Source organism: Anomalospiza imberbis, chromosome 10 (assembly GCF_031753505.1).
Source record: "Anomalospiza imberbis isolate Cuckoo-Finch-1a 21T00152 chromosome 10, ASM3175350v1, whole genome shotgun sequence".
In the NCBI taxonomy this organism is placed as follows: domain Eukaryota; kingdom Metazoa; phylum Chordata; class Aves; order Passeriformes; family Viduidae; genus Anomalospiza; species Anomalospiza imberbis.
The window spans coordinates 55887-83857 of record NC_089690.1 but is presented as its reverse complement, the minus strand read 5'-3'; the positions used below and the strand labels follow the sequence as shown (position 1 = coordinate 83857).

Sequence of the window (27971 nt, the reverse complement as noted above, 5' to 3'; positions counted from 1 at the left end):
CATGCTCAGAATGAAATATTAGTAAGAATTGTCAAATAAAGTGCCAAATAAAGATATTTATTGCTCTTGAAATAAAAGAATACTAGGGTATTCCAAAGAAATAGGTGAAAATATAACATCCTCACCCCTTTGAACATTAGTGTTATTAACAGTTTTTGTAAGACAACAAGGAGGATACCCTTGTTGATTTTTAGGATCCAGAAGACCAATGAGATATGGTCAGAACCTTTTTTAGAAGGTTGTTGTTTATTTTCCCGAAGAATACAGGATGGAAAAATATTTGAAATTTGTTCAATATAATTATTTAGAGCTTAATTATTAACTAAGTATGTCGTGAATTTCTTTACTTAAAATATAAAGCAATCTTAACTATAAATGATGTCAAATCCATAGTATTGTTGCTACTTGAACAGCTGCCAGAGGAAAATTGCTTATTCCCGTTAGGCATTGCGTTGCATACATATTTATCACTGAGCATTCTTTAAGTTCTAAGTACCGCTTTTCCAAGTAGGACTACTCTTAATATATTTTGAAATGTTAGGCCAGAATTTTCTGTAGTATTGGGCACCTTGCATTTTTATGTATTGTAGGCTATATCCTCACTGTGTATCAAGTGTTCTGATTGCATTTTGATCAATGGAACTGTTTTGAAGCATGAGAGATCAGAATATTTCCTGTATGGAAATCTCTGGGTTTAAATATGTTTCTGTATTTGCAAATGATAAAACTCCTGAAGAATTGCGTGAGACATTAGTGAGTAAAATTAAGTTGGTTCTGAGCTCTGGTTCAGATGAAGAATGCACAGTTTGCTTGGAATCACCGACTCCTCCTGTGATAACACACTGTGCACATGTGTTTTGTAAAGCAAGTATTTTGAAGTCCTCAGAAATGAAGAGGTTGGTTGTTCTATGGTTGAAAGTAATTGTAATAGCAATTCAAAAGCAATGAACTGCTATCACCAGGAGCTATTGTTCGTTTAAATTGTGAAGTGTGTAAACCTAGTTATCATCTGGCTTGTAAAAACTATTGGCCTGAAGTCAATCTATGGTGAGAGTAGCTGTCAAACTGAACAGTGGTAAGGTCTATCAGTATTTTCAAAAGCTTGTTCTGTAGTTCTTACCTTACTTTTTCCCTGGGGTAAAAGTGTGCAGCACTGTATGCTTCCATATGGCTGGCTGCCTCTTTACTGTTTGTATGTGAGGTGATGCACATCATATATATTACTGAGCTTAAAAGAGACCCAAGCTGTGTATTGGAAGTTGACTGTTGAATTAAAGTCATGTCTACGCTCCCTTTTCCAAGCTGATAAACTTGGACAGTGAAATATCTGTCTTGCTAAAGCTTTTTATTAAAAAAAAAAAAAAAAAAAGTCTATGACCACTGTTAGGAGGGTGTGTTTTTTATCCAGAAAACATTTTTCAGATTTAATAGAATTCATTTATTTTATCTTGTCACTGGAGGATTTTGGGTTTGCTGCCAAATCAGGAATGGCTCATTCATTCACTGTTTGGAAAACTGTTATTTCAAATTTGTTTGTGTTAAATAATCTGTCTCTTGAAAGGATATCTTTAATGCTGCAGTAAATTAATGTATCAGACTATGACTGCCAGTCTCTCTAATTGGCTAGCGATTCATTCCAGATTAGCAGCCCCCAGTATTCCCCCCCAGTATTCCTGTGTTTTGTGAGGTCTGCTTTGTAGCCTCTCTAACGATGCCTTGGTTTTGTGGCCAGATTTCTATTTAAACAGTCACCCAATTTTAAAGGGTTGCTCTATGAGGCAGAAGTTTTCCAAGTCTTGTCATTTTTGCCTCACTTCAAGTTGTCCATCTGTACACTGCACACAGTCTATTATTAAATTTTCTGAGTAGTCCTATGAAAGTGCTATTGTATAAATTTTGCTTTATCTAGAAATGTACTTCAGAGAAAAAGGCTTTTGGTGTTAAATTATGTCCCATTTAATGTGTCTGTTGGGGAAAAAGAGAAGATACCCCGTGTCTGGTCCTGACAAAGCATATTTCATCAGACTGCTATTATTTCTGTGCAGGCTTTGAAGAAAAAGGGTAAAAGGTCATTCTTTTGTTTGCAACTAAGAAAGATATGTCTTTGAAAGATGGTTTATTTTTCCCATATTTTAAATAATCTTACTCTCATAGCCCACATATATCCTTGCTTTAAAACCTTGAGCTACTTATTTCAATATAAATATGCTCAGAAAGAAGACCAATTCACTTTTAAGGAAGGCTGGGTATTTATAAAATGTGCAGTGTTTCGGTCATATTAATGATCTTGCAAATAAAATATTTTGACTGTCATGTCAGAAATGAGAAAGTGTGTTGTAAGAATGAATCCTTGAGGATGTTTTTACATCAATATGATAAATGTATAAAAGGTGCTTTGTAGAGGTGGTATTTATCATTCACTATAAATAACTAGATTTAATACATTTCTTTTACTGTTGTTTGGGCTTTTTCACCGCCAAATGCCTTCTCTGTAGAAATGAGCTTCAAGCAGACAGCTTGGTGGAATGGTCCCCTAGAAGAGGAAATAGACTCCAGTAATGGAAAGAAGCCTGATCAGGAGTGGATATCTAGCTCAAAGGTGCATTCTATTATGTTTTATTTAGCTTTCATTATGGTTTTGTAGAGCATACTCTATTAATTGTGTAAATATACTGAACATATTATACACATGGATAACACACTTCAAGTTATTATTTAGCATGTCTAGCCAGCACAGAAGAAAATGCGTACCAAAACCACACCACAAACTGCAACTCCCTTGCAGCAGGGAAACAAGACAAAAGGAACACTAGTTGTAATTTGATGCTGATCATTGTTTGGTACATAGATGTGTGTTAATTAAATAAAACTTCAGGGAAAAGAGCTTTGCCTTTTGTTTCAGTTTCTGAAGATAGGGCAATTCTATAACCACTGAAACTTACTCAAATCTTAATTTACTTTTGGAAACAAAATCTAAATAAATCCTTTCTTAAATCTTATTTAAGCAATATATATTCTGCTCTAGAGTGGAAAACTAAATGGACATATGTTCAATACTTGTCAGAGAAAACATTGCAGTATTGTTATTTTTCTTTGTAGACTTGTTTCTCAAGGTCTGCCACATCATTTTTCTTTGTCTCACTTTCATTTGCTGCCAGAATTTGTATCTTTCTGCTTGTACTTTGACCTTTTCATTTTGAGATTGCTTTTCTGAAACATTAAGTTTTTGACTTTTAATGAAGAAATTGTTCATTCAAATGCTGGTGACAAATTTGTTCCCTAAAAATCTTTTTGTGGAGACCTAAGAGCTAATTTCAGACATTATGTTCTAGAAGAAATCATGATTTTTATTCTTTTTAGTTGGTGCAGTTACTTTCTCTAGTTAGTGGTTCTTTATGTCATCATAGCTAAACCTAACAGAGAAAACTAGCAGCATTCTTCTGCCTCAAATCCAATTCCTTGCTCCTTTTTTTCTCCTGTCGGTTCCAAGAGAGCTTCTGGTGCCTCCTTATTCCCTGGTATACCTAGTCAAGGGCCTTGTGTACCTTATTTGCCTCAGTATGTCTGGGGGAAGCCTTTCTCACTTCTTGAGTATTGCTATGGTAGATCACTTCCCTTGGGGCTGTCCATTGTTTAAGCCTTATTCTCTGAAGTTCCAGTACTTTGTTCCTATTTTCCATATTCCCTGGAGATAGGGAACTTGCAGACTTTTGACAATGTGAAGCATGTCTGGAAAATTGGTTGTGAATTCTCCTTCCCAAAGCACTCTCAATCACCCTGTAGTTTGTGACTATTCAAAATGCTTTAGTGTCCTATGGAAATTAGAAGAAAGCCTACTCACAAGAATTCAAGATTAGTTCATTTAAATGGTATTACTGAACAGTGATTTCTCTCAATTAATGTGAACTTTATCAAAGCCAGCTGTAGGAATGGACTCTAGTCAAGTCAAAATAACTTCCTTTCATTTCAGATAAATACTTAATTTGATTTCAGATAAATGCTCTTATGCATGCTTTAGTAGAACTATGGAGGGATAAGTCCAGCTGCTAAATGTCTGGTTGTTTCTCAGTTCACTTTTTTGCCAATGATAGAAAACCATTTGAAGTAAGTACAACTGATGTTATTTTTAATAAACATGTCCTTTTATGGTGTTATAGAAAGATCTCTCAAAGAAAACAGAATTTTAAATATGCAGAGGTCAGGGTTTTAATGCATTTATTTCCCTTAATGTATTTATTTATTGTAATATTTTAATGTATTTATTCATTGTCACCCAAAATGGATTGTTAAATTCAACATTTGTACTTTCTCTTTAGAGAATCAGAGCTTGCATTTATTCATTTGGATGGGTCAATGGCACAGAAGAAAAGAATGAAAGCAATTTGTTGTTTCCAAAGCAACCAAGCAGGGTCCTGAACTATAATGCTTTTGTCTCTGAAAGTGGGTGGAGTGGGATTAAATGTGACAGCAGCTTTCCTAGTGTTTTTAATGGATCCTCTGAGTAAAGGGTTGTTCATAATGATATGACTTAATCTGGATAAAGCTTCTTTGGTGTTTTTCTAAGAGGCAGAAGGAAAACCTGCCTGAGAAAGAATGACACTGATGAGTATCTGTTTAAAAGAAAAATAGGACTTTTCTTCATTTGTTTCTCTAGCATCTTCTTTGTTTTAACACTATATTTTTGTGCTGTCCATTTATTTACTGTAAGTGGAAAGAATGCTAGTAGTACTACTAACAGAGTGGTCTGACACCTTACAGTGTAGCATATGCTATCTGTTCATTCTTCATATCTCTCTTTCTTTCTGATACTTTCGAATGAGGTTTTCTATTTGTTGTTTATAAACTTCAAAAGCCATAAAGTGGAATTTGAGGAACAGTATATATGTAATGTAGTACTTGTCTGCTCTAGTCTCTTCTGCTATAACTGAGAATTTATTTATAAATTAAGACATTAGTCTGTGGTTACCTCTTGTGATCATGGGAGACTGGTAATACCTACATTTAGGGAGGTTTTTTCCTTTCATTAAAGCACTCAGAAATGCAAAAGTATTTGTAAAGAATAAAAATGTAAAATACCTTTATTGATAGCAAAATAGTTTCCTTAGCAAAACTGGTTCATATGTTGTGTCATTGTACCAGTTTAAGGGGTTTCTACTCACTTCCTGCCTTCCCCCGTTCACTCCTCTGCTGTAATTCCCAAGATTTTTGGCAGTTGGAAACTGTAACAAAATCTGCATTTGTAAGAAACAGAGTAAATTAAAACAATAGTTTAGCTTTGGACTTGGACATCTGTCACCGCCAATTGTAAAGAAAAAGTACTAGCTTGGACATCAGGTCATTGATAGTAACAGTATGAAGACAAAAGCTATTTATTTAATAAATTAAAGAAATTAAATATGAATAAGAGTATGGAGAAGTTGCCATGGAAGAATTTTTTTCATGAATCACAATGCATCTTCACAAATATTGTCTGTGTATGGACTGCATTGATCCATTCAGTTGGAAGGGACCTACACTACCATAATGCCAATGCCATCAAGTCTGACTGCTTCTTTTTTTCAACAATTCTCTGAATACCTGTAGAAACTGCAAAATAATTTTAATCTTCTGTGAAGATAATGAATGAGGTATAATGAATTCATTGTATTGTGGCAAGCAGTTGTAAGAAAATAAGCTAAGCATTGCTAACACCGAGTCATCTACAGTCAATAGGTATACCTAACAACCCAGGGCCCAATGTAATTGCTGCCTTTACAGACCACTGAACAGCGACGTCTCATCCCTCCAGTAGCGATCCTGGGATGGTACCCATCCCAAGTGGCAATGGTTGACTGCTTGTGTTTGATGGAGCAGCAGTGGGCCCACATGATCCTTTATGATCTCACTTTTGAATAATCAGTGCTGAATGAGATTCATTCATGCACTAGCATGAATGCACTACATTCCTTGAAGTGCACTAGCAGCAGTAATAGGATTTAAGAAGCAGAACTATCAGTGGAGTAACAATTTTTTCAAATTCTGTAGATTTATTGTAGAACTGTAGCTTGGAAATCTGCATTCCTTCTCTGAGAGGTGTAATACCACAGTGCAAAGGAGAAATATTTATCCAACTAGATTACTTTCTCCCTCCCTCCTCTTTTTAAATTGTTTGTTTAAATGCAATCACAAATGCAAAATTCTCACCTTTAGGCAGAAATACGAACCTTTAAAGTGAAAGTATCACAAATAAACAGATGCTTCTCTAAGGCTCAGGTTTTTTAATATTTTCCAAAGTAAAATACAGTATCCTTTGTATGAGATACTGCAGAAAGGTACAGAAGTGCTGTAATTCACTTTTTCTGTGCTGGACTGATGAGAGGAGTGAAAGTAGTACACTTCAGTCTTTCTTGACTACAGCAAAAATAGAATGGAACATACTTCTGCATGTTTGTCTTTCCTCCAGATACCATGTTGTTCTCATACAGTGAGATTAATAATAGAACAGTTTGCCATATATAGCTTGCCAGGAATGTTCATCTTGCAGTGACAAATACATAATTTGTTGCTCTTTTGCTACCATAGATTGGAGAAACAAGACCTGTTTGGCTTTTATCTTGCAGCTTGATGTCTCTGAGTGTGCACAGGCATCAGAGGTTCTTAGAATCTAAACCAAGTCATTAAGAAGAATTCTTAGACAACCTGCAGTATGTGGGTGGCATGACATAGCAAGCCCATTGCACGAGACTTGCTTATAAGAAACAGAACATAATTACAGTCGATGTAGGTTTAAGTATCAATTTTCTGAGAACTAGTAGTACTGTACCTCTAGATAGATAAAACATGCTGGGAAAATGCAGAGCAGAGACTTGGCATTTCACAGATCCTCACATTTATTGTTACATCCAAAGTAGTAACAGCTACACTGGTTTGTGTTCAGCAAAATTTCTTGTTTACCTAACATGGTGATTATTGTATATACTAATGAAAGCATATGTGGCCTTTCTTAACAGTCCAGTTAACTGTTAAGTAACTGCCTGTGTCCCGCTGATTTAGAGTTTGCCATCAGGTACTGAAGCAGTTAGTATATGTAGTGTTTGTTTCAGAATTAAAATAACATAGGATTGTTTTGATATCTCCTAGATTCCTGACAAACTCTATTTTTAAAGCATTTACCTGAAGTTCCTGCTTGTTATGAACATGTAACCAGAAGTTCTAAAAGCTGTCTTTATAGCGGGATACTTAAAGAGTAAGACATTAGGCACGGAGTAACTCATCTGCAGGCAGTATTTGTTGAAGATGATGTTGATGGTACAGTATCTGCTTTGTGATGCCACGTGCATATATTTTGAAGGGAGGTTATTTAACTTGTTCATTGCTGCTACTAATAGCTTGGAATCCCACTGCAGACGACCAGTGTTTTGACAGGTGTCACATGCTGGGTCAGAAGCATAATGCTGTTATTACTAAGGTGAGTTAAGAGATGATCCCAACAGTTTCCTGGTTATGAATAAATAATTATTTTCCAAGAAGCTTTACAGTATTTTAAAAATAATTGTGCCATCACAGTCTCACCAGAAAAACTAAATTGTGGAGTGACTGTTGAAGTGTGCTTTAGATTGTAAGATTTTAATATTAGAAATTAAATGTCTCTATGACTCAGATGGAGTAGTATAACTGTTGGTTAGCCTGGCTATTACAGTTCATTATCTTGAAGGTATGTAGAATGCTTTTGTCATTGTCATAGCAGCTTGTTTAGCTGTGGAAGAGCAGCTAGCTTGCCTCATTAATAGTCCATCACAAAAATACTACTTCGAAAATTGAAGCCAGGCTCTCTTCTAATAGAAGTAGCAAAGAAGAGATAGATATCCTTCCAATAAATGTTTAAAACAAAAAAAAGCACAGAAAAATTAAAATACCTCATCTTTTCATCCAACTGCTTTACAACCCTTTTCTCTGTGTTTACAAAGTAATAACTAAATAATGCAACTGTAAAATAATGTACTTAGGATACTCAGCTCCCTAGCATTTTTTCCCAGAATACCTAAACTTCTCATCCTAATTTGTTTTTGGTTTTGTGGGTTTTTTTTTAGATTTGTTTGTTTGTTTGTTTTTGGGTTTTTTTTTATGTTGTGGTTTTTTTTTTTTTTGTTTTTTTTTGGTTTTTTTTTTTTGTTATTTTGGTTCATTGTGAAGGATTCAGTAGAAGAAAATACCCCGAAAATTCAGAACAAAAAGAGGGAACTTGCAGCAGGAGCCTTTGCTACCAAAAAGCCTTCAGCAAGTGAAATAAAACAAAAAATATTTAACAAAATTAAGCATAAATAACATATTTAATATTTTGGATAATACTTCAGGTTACATGTCCCATGCTAATTTTCAGTTTTGCTGTCTTTGTGCTCAAAATATAAATGCTTCAAATAAATTATAAAAACTAACTCCTGAAATTTTTCCAATGTTCATTTCTTCAGGAGGTTGCTTGTTAGTACAATGCTTAAGAGCACAAAAAACCCCTCAAAATCAAAATGTGTATCCATGAATTCTAACTGATGCCTTACCAAGGCTGACCTAGAACAGAGGCTAGATGGAGCTAAAGAATAAAGTAGGACTTTATTAAAAGGCCTCAATGGATCCACCTTGGGCAGCACAAGAGCCCAGCCAGGGCTACAACCAAGACGAACCAAAATGGTCACAAAATGCACGACCGCTCATAGGGTCTCTCACTTTTAGAAGTTCTGCTCCATTTGCATATTGGAGTTAATTGTCCAGTTATAGCTTTAGGTTATGAAGTCCCATCCTTCTTGTTTTTCTCTCTTCAGTCCACATTGTTTATGCTCTTGGGCCTGAAATTTGGGTGGTTGTCCTGGGTTTCAAGCTAGGAAAGGAGTTGTCTAGCTACTCTGTGAAGACAGCTTACCATCCCCTAATATGAAGCTCTGAACTACACACTAAAGCAGTACAGAATCTGAAAAATATAAAAGCAAAAACCAAAGGCATCATTACCTGCAAGCATTTCATCTCATTTTAGAGGTGAAAAGGTAATAAAAGGTAAAAAATGTGTCTTCTCCTTCAGACAAAACACTCTATAAATTAATTAGTTTCATGTTCCTATCTTAGCATTGTCTGATAAACAAACAGATCATCTGGACTGATTCTTTCAGAAAAGGTGGTCAGTGGCACTTCATAAGAATTCTTACTTTTGCAGAATATGTCCAGAGACGGTATTTAATTCAAAATTTTAAAGTACATTTCACTGTTTCTGAATAATACACAGGTGCAGGAGGGAGTTTCTCTGATGATTACTTTCCAGGACTTTGTAAAAAGGAAATACTTTAATTTGTGAAACAATTACTTTTAATATTTCACTAAACAGAACTCCAATGATTTTTGTAAAAGTAAAGGTTTTTTGGATAAAATGCATGTATCAACAGCATGCTATCTAGTAATTTCAATAGACACTTTGAACAATAAGACCATGCTATGTGCAAAATAGAATCTAATCCACTCGTGTCAGTGAATGAGGTAGTCCTTGCAAAATAAATTAAAACAAATTCTTTTATAGCTGCCAGCTTTCTAACAGTTTTCCTGTACTGCTTTTCCTCTTGTAGTGGAAAAATGACGTGTTTTTCACATCCATACATATGTCTAAATGGTATGCTGATCTGCATGCCACTGGACTTATGGAGGAAGAATTTGGTAAACTACACCTGTTCATGTACCACAGAGTAAAAAACAGCACTGAAGAATCTCAGTTGAGTATTAGTTGAATATTTATGTCTGTTCCTTTCTTTCCATTTGATTCTTATCTTCTGATATATGTTTACCTAACATTCTGCTCCCTTCATTGTGATGTTCAGACTTCGAATTGGAGGCATAAATTGCTCTATCTAGGTCCTGTTTAGATTTGGGAAGTGTACTCAGCAGCAGAGAAATGGAGTCTGTAAAGCCTTTCACCTCTTACATCTGAGAATATCAACCTGCTGATTATAAGATGAATTGCAAACATAGGAAGTGGAAGAGAACTGAGAAATAAAGGGAAGATATCTACTATTTGGAGCAAGTGAGCTAATCAAATGAGTGAGAAAGGAATTAAAAACAAGCAAACTAACAAACTGATGCAGTTTTTGGAGAGCCTGCACCTTAGCTATAGAGAAAGGCATACTTTAAGTCTGTTAGAGAAAGAATTACAAGGACACAAAGACAGCATGAACCCCAGTATCTGATTGCCACTGGAAAGCTGGAAAAGAGCAAGAAAACAGCTAAACCTGATTGAAGTTGGGTTTTGAGTGGGGTTTTTTGGTGTTTTGTTGTTGGTGGTTTTTTTTTTTTGTTTTGTTTTGTTTTGTTTTTGGTTTTTTTTTTTGTTTGTTTGTTTGGTTTCTTGCATAGAGTTTAGATAAACTCTATGGGTTTTGCTGGTACAGATTTTGATATTTAGAGATAAGCTGGGAAAAGAATTTGCAATTATGAAGGGGGCATTTGGCCTTTTTTTTGTTATATCCATTTTCCAAGTAAAAATTTCACAGGCAAGAGAACCATAGTCAAGCTACAACATTACTTATGTGAACATATGCTGACATTTTGTAAAATGGCTTAGTATGATTATGAAAGTAACTAAAAACAATTACTAGCGTTTTCTTGTGTATTAGATTATTATTTCCATGTTCCAAAGCCACATATAGATTACTGAAGGTAGTACTAAGCTTTATGGTCTCTCCCAAGAAAGCTGTTCATGTATCTGAGAGAAAAGAGGCAAAAGCTGAGCACAGAAAAGTCCTGTCTGATTTGATGGAGCTGTTCAGTAAGCAGATGGTTAAACATCTTGGTGTTCTGGCTGTTTGTTTTTGGTTTTTTTTTTTTTTTTTTCTGATTTTCATGACATGTAAGTAGTATTTGGCTTTTGGCATTCTCTTTCATGAAGTTTGAACAGTATGTTCTAGAAGTAAGCTTTTGGAATTATTTTTAAAAGATTGAGTTAGTAGTCTACCATTCTGACTTTGGTTGCTTGTTTGGGGGTTTTTGGTTTTTGTTCCTTTTTTTTTTTCCTTACCCTATATATAAAATAAAGATGTATAGGGGAAAAATGCTTCTTAAGCTTTTAAGAGTTGCTCTGAGTTGTCACCTTTTAAGGAACACCTTAGATTATAGGCTTCACAATGGCAAATGAAGTTTCAATATTTGAGTTGCAATCTAAGCAGCGCTGTGATTCTTCTGAATAATGATGTTTAGAGTATAGTGCTGTTTTGAGTACGTCCAGATTAGAGCAGAAAACTGCTCGATGTATCAAGTGATACTATTGCAAGGAATAAAAAGGGATCTCTGCTTTTCTGCAAAAGCTGCCTACACAGCAATTGCGAAGGAAATAGTGGCAAATAATGACATAAAGGTCATTTTATTGAAAAGAAGCTGCACGGAATTTAGTATAAGATGTTATACCTTTCCTGAGGCTGTGATAAACACTTGATCATAGTATGAGTTACAGAGGCTACAACAGAATTATTTTCACAGGTTATCTTTTTTCACTAACTGTATTTGTTAACGCAAAACATGCTGGTTTTCATCTTATTCAGCATCTCTCCTTATCTTATTGTGTTAACGTAACAAAACATACATGCTAAACCAAATTTTCAGGCAGGTAATAAGTATCATACTTTTATACTTTCTTGGTCCTCTCCAACTAAGCTTAAAAAGAAGCAATGTGCCTACTCTCCAGTATGAATACAGACAGGGGGAGGAAAATTTAGACTGTTTGGCTTAAAAGGAGTATTTTACTATTTTCCATAGAGTAGTCTGTGAGTATGCAGAACTCTCCAATATTTGTTTGATAAAGTATACTTTTATCATTACAGACTGTAACTAGTAATCCCTCCTGCTTTCACACAAATTCAAATTTATCTGTTAAAAAAAAAAAAATCCCCAAAAACACAGCAAAAGAAAAACCCATACAGGAAAGGGCTAGTTACAACCTGGAGTTCAGACACTATGTTCTTTCAAGTAGCTACAAGCTACTTTGGTTTGGACCTCATCTTTTAGCATTTTTTCTAAATGGTGAACAACTAAGTCATAGAGCAATTAAGTAGTGAAAACAAGTTAAGATAGACCAACGCTTATACTCATATTATGTCTTCTGCTTTACCAGCAAAGGGTGAGAACTTGTTGTTTATTTTATCTCTAGGCTCAAGGTTTAGCACCATCACTAGATTCCAGCCAAAATCCTCCTTTACTAGGAAATAAGGAAGTAATATTTACCTAGTATTTCTGGATTCGTACAAGGTACAGCTGTCAAAAAACACTAATTTTTTTCCATTTAAACTTTCGCCCAAAGGATAGAAAACCTTAGTACAGATGACAGCCAATCTCCATCTGTCATCAGCATGCTTTATTTTTACTGCTTTTCCATGTCTCTTGGAGTACATGTAGCCTGAGTGTGGCAAAAAAAGCACTTTCTTTTACTGTCTTTATACATGGAAAGAGTAGTTTTCCTTACCAGGGTAGGTACAGTTACTTAAGCAGCTATGTAATCTTTCTTTGCCAAAGTAGTATCACAGTTGTTTTTATGACTAAGTTCAGTGTACAAGGCTTACATTAGGGATGGTGTTTCTTTAGTCACTTGAAAGAAGGATGCTTTCTTCCCAAACTTCAAGTTACTACTGTAAACAGCTTCAGCAGGTACTTCCTCATGTGCCCTCTCCTATATGCATGGCAAGTTAATACAGAGATTGGCCCTAAACAGCTCCCTGGCAAATGACTAAGTACTTCTAAATAATTACAAACTAAAAGCTGGACATTTGCTAATGAGAGCTTGAGTAGCATCAGCAAAGCTTAACGGATATTTTTACCTGTTGAATATTTTAGTTAGACTGCTTTGGAGCTCCTTTTTTTAATTGCTCAAGAGTTTAGGGAAGACAGAAATGCATGACAACTTTTTATTTTTGTATCAAGTGCAACATTGCAAGGAACAGATAAAACTCAGTTTACTAGTCCCATAGTATACAGAACTGAAAAACGCATTCTGCCATGCTGCAGGCACTGTGCGTAAGAACCTGGTCAAAATTTCAGTGCAATTGTGACTGGAAGAGCAAAGCAGTGCTATTACTGTTACAACTGTATGTACCCCAGTGTCATTAATACATTTATGGTAAAGCAGAATGGCTACCACTCCAGTGTATGAGCAATCCCATGAATTAGATTTTACATCTAAAACAGCAAGCAAAGGAATCAATGCTAATCACCTAATGAGGTGAGGTAACAAACCCAGTTTAAAGAATATGTTGAGCCAATTGATCAAAAGAGAAGATTTTTTAAGCTGAAAATACCTGGTTTTATCTAGTAGGGAGAATTGGAAATTGGGCAGTAATAGGTGGCCCAAGGATTCTGCTTCCTAGCTTTTGCTCAGTCTTCATCTGTAGCACTGCAGAGGCCTTCAGCCAAGAAGTTTTTCCTCAAGCTACTAGCAAGTGTAACTGACCACCATCTATACCTTTCTAGCTGTTAGTTCTGGAACAAGTCCTTGCATCACCACTGTTTGAGACAGGCACTTCTACTGAAGGTAGGTATCAAGTTTCTTCTTGATGTTGTCAAAGGAATCCACTCCCATATAGTCAGCTTGGCCCTGTTCCCACCGTTCCTTGCGTTCTTCTGAAGATTCAGTTGGTAATAGTGGTGATACTGATACGTGGGACACTGCCTCTGTAACTTCTGCCTGAAAGGAAAAGTAGAATAAAAACATAGAAATACTTTGTACAGCTAAAGCGAGTAACAGGCCATAGAATGGGACAACAAAGTTGATGTTATCATGCGCAGTAGCAAGCACAGCCAATGGGTAGGGATTTGTGCAGCTTTCCTAGCAAAACAACAAAGCAGGGTTACAGAAGTTAGCAAGGGGAAAAAAAAAAGGAAAAAAAGTAAAATTTAAGTCTTCATACCTCTCTACAGAAGCCACAAGAGAAAGCCAGAGTATAGACCAAGCCCGATAGCTGCAAATAGTTTGTTAGAAAGATGCAAGATTACCAAGAGAAGCACATCTGAAGAGGTCAGTAACTTTGATCTTAGAAAGGCTGAGAACTTAAACTGGTCCACGTACTAAGCTAAGACTAAGAAGTCTGCAGTCAGATGCAGGCTGCTAAACTCCGTGAATGAGAACTAGAGTTAGAAGCATTACTTTGGCTATCCTAGGCTTGCCTAAATGTGATTCACCATGCAAGATCTGTATGTACATATTTGCATGCTGAACTGGGGTTCTTCTGCTTGAGAACCTTATTAGCTGCAACGCATTAAGACTTAGACCCTTCTCTGTATAAATTAAAGAAGTTACTACATCAAAGAAGTTACTACAGTATAAGACCTGCTGCTACATTAACTATGTACATAGTTTGTTTTAGGCAAGCATACAGCCATGTCCAAGACCTGTCTAGCATGCTTCTCTTTTGTAGCATTATTTATTCCAAGCTTAAAAGGACAAAACTAAAATACCCCGCATCCCACAAACTAAACCACACCCATGCTTTGAGATGGACAGAGGGAAGGGAAATTGATGCAATGGTAAATAACCTGTCATCCATACGCAGGTATGGACGTAAAAGATTATTACAGCACGTACCATATTTACCCCTGCAGTAATTTCTTTAACAATTCCATGCTGTTCTAGTAATGGTAAAACATCTGCTATGTAGGTATCCCACCACATATTGAGGAATTCCGGGTGAACTATTTTAGGGTCATCCATGTTGCCCTTTATGCTTTTTGTTCTGGAGTCATATGTATAGTTCCATGGCTTTGTGCTTCCCAGGAAATGCACCACCTTAGTATTTGCACCAAACCTGTTGGGCAGAAAAATTTTACAAGTCAGTTTGTACATGTGTCTAGAAAACAAGTTTTGATGGGCAGACATAATTTTTTTTAACCTGTTATTTCTGTATTTGTCCAGAAAACAGAAATATGAATATGTTTAGGAGGCTAAATGCTAAATGATCAAACTGCCAATGCCTATTGGGACTGAAAGCATTGCGATACAATGGAAAAAATGCAAACTGAATTCTACATTGCACTACTCAGAATACAGCCAAAACCTAGTGGTCTGGGTTACTTAAATACTTACAGACAACTCAAGTCTTTAGAGTGATGTCCATAGCTCAGGGGAGAACAGTCTCAAGCAGCCGTTGCAATTGGAACCGGTTTTAAAAGTGAAAAAGATTCTACTCCAAGGCAGCAAGCCAGAGAGTTAAGCATGACAAGTATTATGTAGAGAACGGTCAGTGTCAAGAGTTACCCTTTCAGTTTATAGCCCTGTAGAAATGGATCATTGGATGGCTCTGCTGCAAGGAGACCAAGTCCCTGCAAAATAATAACTTTTGTATAACCAAGGCATTTCAGAAGGCTCCCGATCTCCGTGCAGCAGGGTCTTGCTAGACAACCCTTACTTCCTAAATAACCTTAGGGCAGCCATACGTGGGCGTGGGAATGGGTTGTTTTCGTTTCTTTTTGAAACCATTTAAACTCTATTTTCAATATGGACTTCTAGCTTTGTACCAGCTATTATCAGTATGTTCTTCTGTATTAAAAGTAAAGATGAGATGTGCCTCTTCTCAAGTACAGAACTTAACACCGAAAGAGGCAACATTTGTGTCATTCTCCTACAGTTCCAGAGCTGGGTTTTAGCTTGATTCAGTTTTGTGAACAAGCAATAGTAGTCTGTCTGCTAACAGTGACTATCTCACCTAGTTCTGTTTGTATCACATTAGACTTTCTTGTCAACACAATATGACTGAAATGGACAGTAACATCAAGTAGCTTGCCTAATGTTTTATTAAGCAGATGCTCATCATTTTGACCAGAACTCAGGTGTTAAAGAGTTTTGTGTATGGAGACAATACGGGTGTGTTTCAAAAGCCACAGAATATTCAAACCAAGTATGCATTTGGATGGGGTTGTAGGTTTCATACTATTTTAAGGTCCTCGACTGTATTTCAAAGTTCATGTTCAAAATTTCAAAACAACTGATCTTACTGCAGAATGACGACTTATGTGTGCATGAAAGGCCTAGTATTTGCTTTAACTGCATGAAAAAAAGTGTCCTCAAGAAGTCAGTTACTGGGCTTTAACTTTAAATCCCAAAAGTCAAGATTCAGCATAAGGGGACTACCTTAGTTTTATTAGCTGTCAGTCCTAAACACCCTGAGTTTTCTTCATCCTATGCTGCTGCTTTTCTGAGAAAACTTGGTACTCTTGGTATCCTGTCCCCTCACAGTCAGAACAACGGATGCCAAGCTTCTACAATGGTTTCAGCATCTGCTTTCTAGATACTTTCTGGACCTGCAGTACTTTATTTTGGCATTTAAGCTCAACTGTTAGGAAGCTTTATGTCCACATTGGCCTCAGCAACTAATCTGTCTTTCCACATCTCCCAGAAAAGTCCTTCATCAATGTTTTGAAGTTAGAGAGCATTTGTCATGAATTGGCATTTTCCTTTGGAAAAAGGATTACTGAGACTGCTGTGAAATCTAGTCTCGCTGTACAAAGCTGCAAAAAACTTAGCTATTGCTGTCAGTAGGCTTAAATTTCACTATATTCTAACTGTTGATTATCAGGACTGTAGCTGCTGATCTAACCAAGGCTGTTCCACCTATTGAGCAGGGAATGTTACTTACAAGGACTGCACTTCCAGCATTCTATTTTTGAAGGTCTGATGAATTCAGTTAAGCAACTGATTTAATCAGTTAAAGATAATTTTTGTCAGGAGCGCCCAGATCCAATTAGTGTTCTGTGGCAACAAAGTAATTTGTAAAATTAAGGTCACGTGACTAACAGCCAGCCATGGAAAGAGGGCATACTTCACAATAGACGTTAGTTTATCGAATGCTATCCAGCTACTTAGTCATTCTGAGGCTTGCATATATTTCTTTAAATAAGTGTTCCATTTTTAGCATGACATGATTCCAAATAGTATTCTGATCACAAGACATAGTTTGATCTTGAGCCAGAAGGCCCTGCTTATGCCAACTGCTGCTTTAGACACTAGTAACCTGATGTCATTCAGAGATCAGATTGTTCTTATGCACTTGGCACTTTCCCTCTTCCTTGCCTCCAACTTCTTGTAGCTCATAATAGATAAAGAGTTTCTGTGTACCATCTCAGTTTCACTTCTTTCCCCCCCGCCCCCTTTCTCCTGGATTGTTATAACACTTTGGGCAACCCTGCCTCTCACGTAGAGTTTACTCACACACCACATTCAAGCTGCTAGCTAGGGAGGATACAGGCTTTGTCACAGAGGAAACATGCAATGTTATGTGGTTGGCTGTATTCTTTGTTCCCTCTTGCTGTTACTTAAGGAACTGACAGAGGTCTAGAAAGACTGTTAGGAGAGAATTCTAGCTTGATACAAATCTGTGTTCACCACACTTATTTGAATGGTATAGGTTGATTAGATGAAACTGTAACTACTGGTTGTTAAATACCCTAAGTAACTGGAGTGAAGAAAGGGCAAGTTATCTAAGTGGGAAGAATACCACTGGTGACATGCTGAAGGTCAGCTCAAGTTGATTAAAGAGCCTACTGCCATTGGTTAGAACTGTACTAGACTGTATCCTATACTGGAAGAGTGGTTTTTCCTTTTGCAAGTGACCTGTCAAATGTGCTTACTCAACTTCAGCATTAGCACCAGGGATGAGTGGTTTAAGCTGCAGATACAACTGTATTTGACTTTCATCAATTCAATCTTTTTTTTTTTTTTTTTAAGAGAAGAAATTATGATATTTTGAGTGGCAGGAACAGTCTACTTCTAGAAAACCTGTGTAAGCTCACATCATGCCTATTCATCCTGTTACAAGAAATTTGTTTATGTAAGCTCTGAAGGTCTTCTTGAAGTTTTCAACTTACGCTTTAAATGCTGGAAGGTAGGAATATACAGAAGTGCTGCTCAAATTATAAATAAACGGTAGATGTTTGCTCATGTCTGTTGTTGCCCAGCTGCTGAAGAACGTGTTTAATAACCCCTGATCTGCACCTAAAAGAGAAAGCATTAATAGGCTACGAGCATCAGACCGCTGTTCGAGGATCTTTTTCAGTCACTTTACTAAGTAAGAGTTGGTTATGCAGTTATCATGTCCTGTACAAGTCTGGCACAGAGCCCTACAGTTCTATTTGTGAACAACCCTGTAAACCTTGCAGCCTCTGAATATTCCAAAAATGCAGAGAATAAAATAGCATATATGGGGTTACTTTTGTTAAAAGATAGGAAGCTGCTCACAAAATCTGCCATTCAGTTTATTTTACAGCTTAAGTTCAATCTGTATAAGGCAGCAAAAATACCCCAACAATAAAACAGTACAACTGAGCACTGCTCAGCTGTAGCTCAGAAGATCAAATGGCAACAATTAGTTTTATTACTTAAGCTTACAGATGCATGACCAACATCATCTCACTGACAGAGTTAGGGTATCACTGGCCTGTTAGACCTGCAGTCCCAGATGCATCTACCTCCACACTGATCTGATAAGAAAAGCACATGTAGTCTTGGTGATGATTCTAGGAAAACTCCATCAAATTCCTTAACAGACAATAGGTGTTCCTAATTCTGTACTAAAAAGCTCCTGGCTAACCACTAAATGAGGATAACAATCTGTGTTCAGAGGGGTCATGTCTTAGTTTGCAAGTAGAGGTTGTTACAAGGTTAAGTGAATCTGAAGTTGTTTGGTATCTCAGTAGTAGAGTAGATGAAAAAGTAAATAAATATAGCCTTTAGGCCAGAGCAAACTAGTTTATAAGCAGCGACTGAGAAGTAAAAACCCATTTATCTATATCCATTCATTCTTTATCACAGTGAGTACAATTATTCTTTAAATGGTAATCATCCCTCTTATCAAGGAGATTGAAGGGAGTCCTCTGACTTTCCGTTGCTGTACTCTTTCACCTATCACTGCATTCACAAGCAGCATTACTAGGGGGTAGGTAAATGGATAGCTTAGTTAGCAGACAATGTTTCATTTTAATCTTTCATTTTCTTAACCACACAGTCTCTGCTGACTCAGGAAAAGGTTTTTAGTGGCCTATAATTCGATTTAGTGCAGTATTAAGGTTTATACCATCAGTGCTGTTTGAGCAGGATTTGCTTTTTGCAGCTGAAGTATCTAGACGCCAGGCATAAACTTAGATGTACGGACAGTACGCTGACAAATATAAATTCTAGGTATCCTGTTACAGCTGTCAGCATACATGCAGCTTGCAGAGTAAGAAACAGCCCAGAGACTCAGTCCAGCAATTTCAAAGCTCTGACTTGCCTCTCAATCCATAAAGGAAGGAAAGCACTTTTCAAAAATTTGTATCCATCATAAGATAATGGAAGGGGAAGTAACAGTGTATTTAATTTTCTCTACAGGACTTTCTCTCCTCAGATTGTATTACATACTTGGCTTTTTTTCAGATTGAATGCATTTGTGCCAAAGCAGACAATGAAAGCAGCATCTAGCTGTCCTAATGCAGACGTCAACAGGATTATTGTTTATATAAACAGGATCTCAGACATAAGGTGAAAAATCAGGCAGTACTTATATTAACTACATATTTACAGATACATATCAAGGCACAATACAGCTGACTGTGAAAGGAACTACTTTGGATCCCAGGCTAAAGAGCCAGAGGATTGTCTAAGCAATAGCAACATTCTTAAGGTAGTGGTACTACCAGATTTCTTCTAAAACCAAACTTTTCCACTACTTTTAGATGGTATCAGGTGTATTTGCATGACACGTTCTTTATTATTTAGAAAGGTGAAGTTTAGACAGACAGAGCAGATGTCCACATAAGTAGCCATCATTCTGCCATTTCTGGACAACAGCACTACGTAGAAAGCAGTTGTCTGCTGTTACATGCAAGAAATGTTCTGGAAGGTCTTCTATTCCCTAGTAACTCCTACTTTGGACAAGGTACTTGCAAGCATGGCTTCAACTACACATAGTTTGGTAGGTTGTTCAGTTTGCATCCCTGTGTCCCATTGAAAGCAGTGATCTTTCACAGGTTTCTCTTACTAAGTTTTCTAGGCCCTTTTGTTATTCTCTAGGTCAATTTAATTTTCAATTCCCTTTCTCCCTACCAAAGTTCCTGAGTTCGGCAGTAGCTTATGCAGATAGTCTAGGTCTCCATGGCATCATTACTCAGATCAGTGCTACCATTTAATAAAAACTAAGTAGATTTTGAAGCTGAAGTACAAATTAAGTTCTAGAAGTTTGATAACTAAACAATTATCCCACTATTTTTGCTGTTAAGTGCTGCAACAATTGCTTTGCGTTTAGGGCAGAAGAAGTTTCACCATTGCATAGCTTTAGCATTCAAGTCAGAAAGCATATTGTAAAAACAGTTTTATTCATTTGGGGGTTTTTTGATTGGTTGCTTTTGGAGGGGATGGGTTTTTTTGGGGGGGGAGTAGGAGGGAGTGTTTGGTTGGTTTGTTTGTTTTAATGCAACAATTCAGAATTATGCTATAGATTTTGCTATAGCTGGTGATCAATTTGCACCTTTGACCTTTATTACATGGCAGTATTCATTTTCATTGGGTAGCTATGACCATGCAACTGTGACCAATGTTCTTTAGAAGGACACACACAAGAGCCCCAACAGTAACAAGGATTACTCTGCAGACTAGGAGTGACATCTGAATATTTTACTTTTCACAAAGTACTGAGAGGTAAATCAACAGGCTAGCTCATTATCTTTTATCTGAGAGTTTCATTTTATGGTCTTATTTACATCATTTTTTGTAATTTTTTTTAAAGTTAGACTTTGTACCACAGTAGTTACATAATGAAATTAAGTGACAGGAGACAGTGATACTTGGAAGCCTTTAACTGCAGCTGTCTCCAAGGGACATAGGCCTTTACTGCAACAGTAACAGATTTAGTAGACTTACAGGACGGCACAACTTGGCTTCTCAAGCTCAAACCTGGTGCAGTGGCGGATCCCAGGTAACCTATAGCTGGAAGCAGCCAAGGCTACTACATGCACTTGATATTGGGAAAGAGACAGTCACCACCCTATAATGACAGGAAGCCATCCCAAAGCATATGAAAAGATAGCTGTACCTTCAAATCCTTCAAATGTTTGATTCTCTGAAGCTGTGTTCAAGGTGACCAGTACTATTTTTTCTATAGCAGCTTGAGCTAGTATAGAACACCCAAGCCTTGAGTGTTAGGAATGTCTGAAGCGTAATACTGGAGTTTCATTTCTTGTTATATGATTCTATACCTGTTAGTCTGGAGGCCAAACTCAGTTTTTATTTCATTAAGTCTTAAAAAAGTAGTTTTACTACATATTGTAATGACAGCCTCTATTTCTGAGGATACAATTTTTGCATAGTTACATTGAGAATTCTATCATACAGAGTCCCCAAGAGATGTATGTAGTTACTGAGCCATCCCAAGTACTGTCACCATTTTGGTCTAACTTACACTGAAATACAAATTAATACATACCATCAAAGCTGCCTTTCTCTGTGGCAAACTGTAACAGCTGACTGTATGTTTCAATGGAAGGTCGGTAAACAAAAACTCCTGAATTAAAACAGTCGGGCCAGCCTGGATCTGGTGCTGCAGATAGCTCTTCTCTCTCAAAAAGCTCATCTATATTTGACAAAACCTAATTGCAAAGGAGTTAAAAAAATGCTTTTAGGTTAGGAATTGTGGTAGCACGTTTCCATGGATTTTGGCATCAACACTAAGACATGAAAGGAAGTTCTTGTATCAGTGTTCATCTTCCAGAAGACAATACTTGACAGAAATAGTCCCCACAGACTTCATAACAGTTAATATAGTTTGAAAGGCACACACATTCTTACTGTTACTAGTCCATCTAGTAAAAGGCTTCTATTACCCCTACTCTTAAAAAAAAAAAAAAAAAAAACACTCAGAAAAAAATCCAACAATCCTGATACTAGGTCTGTGAGAGGTACCACGAGACCCAGCCACTTACCATTGTGTCTGCATCCATGAAAACACACTTTGAAAACTGTGTCAGCTCCCAGCAGTGAAGCTTTGTTAGTGTGACGCCCAACTCAGGTCTTTTCATTAACGCCAAGTGTGCTGAATCCCCGCTATCCAAGACATTTACCAATATGACTTCATCAAAGACTTTTTCCAGCACTTTCCTGGGGAAGAGTCAGTTGGCAAGATTTAGTTCTAGCATTACCCCAACAGCAAACCACATGACAGATTCCGTAAAGAGAAATGGAATAACAGGGAATCTGGCAACATTTCTTCTTGAAAAGAAGCAAGAGTTGACTTCATATTTTGGAACGCACACGTACACCTGTCTACCATAAAGTCTGTAACATGCACATTTTGGGGAACAAAGAAGTGTCTTGGGTTCTTTTTTATTTCCACAGAGTATTAGTTGGCATTGCTATCAAGTCCAGTACACTAAGCTTTTTTTTTTTTTTTTTTTTCATCCAGACTCTGATTTCTGGCAACTTAACGGCCTACTCTGAGCAGACAAGAAATGGGAAGATGTTAGACTAGCTTGAGCAGGACAGTAGCTGACTCTGAAACAGCTGAGACACAATTTTATGCAATACTTACACTGTTCTGGATTTGTGACATCTGGGACATCTGAGACATCTGACTAGACCTAGTTGCTAAAACTTTCTTTATCCCATAAAGTCTTTTCAAGACTGACTTACTCATGGGTGTGGGTACAAAATGTTTGGAACCAGTATCATATTTGCTAAAGAGCGACAAACTTTCAGGCAGTGTAGTGAAATTTTGTGGCAGATATCCAACCTTTGCTTTACTATCAATAGAGCATTACCATTAGTTCAAGAGATTAAGGTGCTCATGCTGCTTAAAAAAGGAAGCATCAGTAAAGTCTTACTGTTTTACAGCATATCTAGAATGTTCAGCAATTGCCAGGGCTTTTAAATGGGTTTTGGAACTCTGCCTTGCAAGCACTTCTGAACTTCAGGCATACTTTCTTAGTGGAGACAGGGTGAGAAATGCAAGATCCAATTACACCATAGGTACATAGGTATCACTGGTCTAAGGGCATAATACTAGGTGGCTTTTACTAGCACATAGGTACATTTAGGGTTCATCTTGGAAAAGCACACTCACCTAGTAAGCTGAAATGGATGTTGCTATATGCAACATTTTAATAGTGATACAACCGTTTAGCTGCCAGGAGACTCCAGGGAAAGTCACTGCATTTTTTTAATTGAGTCACCTCCCTATTGTGTCTATATATTGATAACTCTTTTCAGAATTATTTCCCCACACAGAGAATCGTGACCTATCATCTGTAATTCCCAGAGTTATCAACTGTTTCCTTGTCTTTTTTTTTTTTTTGCCCTCTCACATGTGGAAAGAATCCAGTCCACTCCATAGTGAGACTATTCTAAGGAGGCTGTAGAAAGCCGTTGCCTCTTAATTTCATTTAATGTACTGTGGTGACCTTGTTAGATGCCTCTGTTCAGCTGCCAATTTGACATACTTGGTGCTACTTCAGTTCTGCACGCTTCTCCCATGATAAAATTCGAAGTGTCTGCTAGATTTCAATAAAGCTTGTGTTATATTATGTCAATTGGGAATATTTCTGCAAAACAAATGCCAATTCCCTGCTCCCACCTCCACATGCATACACATAGCACTAACAAATGCACAGGCAATATCACATTGTTGGACAATTCTAAGTAGGACTACAAAAGAGCAAAGATCCAGCAGAAGTATCAGTATCAAGTGATGGTTTAGAGCTCTAACTGCAGACTATTTGTTTAACTCATCGTAGGGAAGGAAAAAAAAACAAAACCACACTATAACATAAACAGTTTCATGTTTGAAGAACTTACAGAACTCCAGATAGTACAGATAAATTGAGTTCTGCTGAAATTAGCTGTTTAGCTTCCAGAGTTTTGAAAGGTTACTATCAAAGAAGTTAACTTCCATTTTTCAACCTGCACATCAGCAGGAACTGTTGCAGTCTGAAGCATGTAAGTGACCTTACCTCATAAGATCTGAGACCTGAGGAGTTATGAGTGCAGTCAGCTTCCTTGTTGTTCTATACTGTTGCAAGGATGAACCAAGTACCAGTGCTCCTTTCACATAGGAGTCATTTGTGGCTAGAGTCACAAAAGACTGGTCTGGAAGAAATCAACGTGGTCAAGTTAGCACGATCCACTACTTTAGTCTGAGACAGATACATTAGAAACCTCGTACTGTTAGGTAATCTTGCTGTGAGACCTCCAAGATGTGCCCTTTAATTCTGTGTATAGGGCCTTCCTACGCGACTCAATGAAGCAGATTGCTTGCATAGCTATATTTGCTATTGGTAACTTGACACATGGCAAAATGCAGTAAAATGACCCACAAAGTCAAGACTGTTTTAAGAGAGCATCAGTTCAAATTTGCCCACAGGTTAAATAATTCATGCCAAACGTAGAGACAATCCAAAATTCTAAAGAGCTCTACTTGGGCAACTAATATGCTATTATGCAAAAAGCATTTGGAGTCTGTGGGCTTGCTTTTGGCCTGAAGTTAGTAGGGTTTTGTAGAGTTTCTCTAGGTTCAGCTCTCAACCCTGAAGCTAAAGCAGCAAAAAACTTGCAATTCATTTTCAAATGAAAGTAAGCATTGAATTATATCTTAGACAACAGTTTTAAGTTTTGCTAGCTCAGGATTTTGCAGATGAGTTGTTCTGCAGCCCATGACTGCAGCTCTGTCACAAGAATGCAAGATTTAAATGGGAAGTAACTAGTAATGCAAAAAGCAATTTAGAACTTGCAGGAACAATTTTCACTCTTTGAGCAAAAAGAGGTACTATAATCTTCTGCTCCAGCTGTACCTTAAATATAGCTTAAGACAGATTGTTTTGCCGTATAGTACTTATTGAAGTCATATTATACAAGCTTTGCATTCTTTCATGTTGTTTTAAACTGCCAGAGGGGGACTCACAAAAGCAAACAAGAAAATTATAAAAGTTCCTCAGTTCACTGTTAACTACTTTAACGTAGACCTCCTTTCAAAGGTATATCACTTTACAAAGCATGCTCTTTTCTACCAATCCGTTTTTCACTCTATCAATAATACAGTTTCTTCCTAAGAATTTCAAGGGTCAAATTTATTTTAGCAACTTCAATTTCTTTTCTTTACAGAAGGTGCTAACTAGGTTAGATCAGAGTGAGAATTCTGGGCACTTAAAGGCTTACTATCAAGCCTAGTAGCAAGATTAAAATACTGACTCCTTTCAGAAAAAATGTTGTTTGGCACAACTCCTAAGCTCACAAGACAGTCATCATCAATATCTTTTTAATTTAATACCCCCCTAACAGTTGACAACAGACAATTGCGTACAATAATTGCCTATAAGCGCTGTAAACCTGGTCTGCAAGATCTATAGACCAGCTACAAACCCTTCTATTTTGCTTAGCAGCAAAACCAACTAGTCCCAAGGGATTTAGATTATAGTGGTAAATCACAAAGATCAAAAAAGCTTCTATAATGCCAGGAATAAAGATATTTTGCTTCAATTCACTTTTAGCTGCCTGTTTGTACTAGTTCATATTCAGCAAATCTGCAGAACAACTTTACCTTTCTTTGAAAGGGCAAGTGTGTAACATTTTAAGCTGTATAAACGTCCTCCTAATAGGACAGAGTTTTTCATTAGGTAATTTGCATGTTAGTACTCAATACATGGAAGTCTGACACTATGCTCTCAGACAGCTCACTAAAAATCCAGTGTAGTCAAAGTGGGATTGTGCCCAATATTCATCTGAATGTTGGTTTTTTTTTTTTCCCCAAGCAGTGTAGCACTAATTCTTAAAGTGACCTTGCCACTGAAAGAGAGATCTTTTCTTCATTGACCTGTTAGCAGATATGCTTCTACTCTGTCTCATCTTGAAACTGAATATTCAAACACAAAGGTCTTTAGGGAAATAAAGTCAATTTAATGATGGAAAAAAGGCTAAGAAGCCCCCTACTGCATCCCAACTCTAGGAAGAAACTTTACAACTGCTTGACAGGAGGTGACTGTACCCAACCTGGAGACCATCTAAGTCAGCGTAACTTTCCAAAGTTCTGAATAAACTATGTTTTAGTCTATAGCTAAAGTTTCTATTATATTTATTCTAGATCATCCTGTTTGTGTTCTATATCATCTATATGTCATACCTAAGTGTTCTATTCTGTATAATTCATAAGTACATAAGTCCATGCTACAAAGTGGGCAAGAGCAGTTGGTGCTTACTATGGAAGTTATATCTGCAAAAGACTAATCCATTCTAGCTAAACATCAAGTATTTCAGCTGTGTGGGTCTCCCTTCACATGCTTTTCCCCTTCTCTGTAAACACTTTCTTCACAGAATCTTGTGTTTATACAGCAGCCATGGTTAGGCCTGAAACATAATGAACTCTTGGTGACAGTACATCCTCAAAACCCAGTCAAACCCCTGCTACTTCAGAGAACTCTTTGGCTGCCCAGTTCATAGGCTATAATATCTCTTTGCAAGAGTTTTTGTGCTAGCCCTTACACATCCAAAAGCATCCTGGAAGTCTGAGCTAGAAGCAATCTTTCATTTGATGGCATGCAGGAGGTTACTGTAGTGCTTGCCCCAGATAATTAAAAAAATTCCCCTGGAAGATTTTTCGTAGGCATAGCCCGAGTTCACAGGTGCTTTCCTTTTCTCCTAGTCTCTGAGTCAGACGCTAGTATATCCGATTTTTTTTTGAGTACAGGATTCCTAGAGAGACAGGAGCATGTTATCAAGACATGCATCGGAGGGCAGACTTCCAGCAGGCTTCCAGACCTGAAAATGAAACCGACTCTGCTGACAACTTCAGGTGAAAATCGGGGGGGGAAAAACCCCAACAACCAAAAAAAAAAACAAAAAAAAACCACCAAAACAAAACAAAAACAAAAAAAAAAAACCCACAAAAAAACACCAAGAAACAAAACACGGAATAAAGAAGTGACACATACGTGGACAGCCGCAAGGACCTACTCACTGCAAAGTATCAAAATCACAGAAATCACAAGCTCTCTCCGGCGTTTCAGGACAAGGCTGAGTTTTCCCCTGTGAGCCGCTGTAGCCTACAGTGGCCTCTCCGGCCCATCCTGCCTCCCCGCCATGCCGGCGACATCCCGCCCGTTAGGGAACGGAGCCTGGGTCAGAGCATCGAGCTAGGCGCGGAAATAGCCGACACCGTACGCGTCCGCGCGAACCGCACAGCGATGCCCAGCGGGAGGGCTCCGAACCCCCCGCCCCCACCAGCCGGAGCCAGCTCGCCGCCGGGACGGCTGCCTAAAAATAGGCGCGGTCGCGGCGATCCCGCGGCCGGGAGCGCGTGGCGGCTCCGCGAGCGCGGCCCGCGGCGCTTGCGAAGGGCGGCGCGAGGCGGGCGGGCGGGCGCACACTGACCTGCCATGGTGCCGAACCCAGGTCGGTGCAAGAGACGCGACGGCCGCGGTCGGGGCCGCGCTGAGGCCGCCCCTTATATAGGGGCGGGGCCAGCAGCGGCTCGTCTGTGGCAGCCGGAGGAGGCCCCGCCCCGAGGAATCCCCGCGGCGCCGCGGGCGGAGCCCCCGCCATGGCCTCCTGCGGCGGCGGCACGTCACCCCCCCTCCTTCTGGGGCCTACACCGCGCCCTCCGTCTCCGGGAGGCCTGAAAACCCCCCGCCCACCCACTCCTGTGTCTCTCGGGTAAAGCGGAGCTTGAAAATGCTTCAAAATGCTCCACTGCGCAAATAGAGAGTAGGACCGTGTCAGGGTGGCTTAGGCTCGGAGCGGCGGTGGTACACAGGAGGAGCGTTGCCCCTGTGGCCGCTAAGCCCTGCGGGAAGAAGGACTAAAACCACTGGGAATAGCCTGGCTCTGTCCTCCTGGCACTCTCCCTGCAGCTGTTAGTACAGGTGTATGACTCTTCTCCGAGGCTGAACGGTCCCAGCTCCCTCAGCCTTTCCCTGTAGGAAGAGATGGTTTATTGTCCCTTCATCATCCTTGTGGCCCTTTGTTGCCCTCTCTCCAG

General features: G+C 38.2%; 1 protein-coding gene and 1 long non-coding RNA gene across 3 annotated transcripts; one reads left to right on the top strand and one right to left on the bottom strand.

Annotated features, from left to right (window-relative positions):
• The first annotated feature begins 1336 nt into the window (after window positions 1–1336).
• LOC137479656 (uncharacterized) lies at window positions 1337–26799 on the top strand. Its single transcript, XR_011002418.1, has 2 exons — window positions 1337–2599; window positions 26682–26799. It is a non-coding gene; the product is annotated as an uncharacterized lncRNA (long non-coding RNA).
• Window positions 12889–27550, bottom strand: GYG1 (glycogenin 1). Of its 2 annotated transcripts, XM_068200117.1 has the most exons (8): window positions 27359–27550; window positions 23956–24086; window positions 21934–22108; window positions 21438–21600; window positions 17851–17977; window positions 14576–14795; window positions 13902–13952; window positions 12889–13678 (listed from the first exon to the last, which is right to left on the bottom strand). In XM_068200117.1, the coding sequence occupies exons 1-8, from the start codon at window positions 27533–27535 to the stop codon at window positions 13517–13519; spliced, it is 1206 nt and encodes a 401-aa protein (XP_068056218.1). In that variant the 5' UTR covers window positions 27536–27550; the 3' UTR covers window positions 12889–13516. The 2 variants fall into 2 exon arrangements, with proteins under 2 accessions (XP_068056218.1, XP_068056219.1); XM_068200118.1 differs by lacking the exon at window positions 13902–13952.
• Between the last annotated feature and the right edge of the window lie 421 nt (window positions 27551–27971).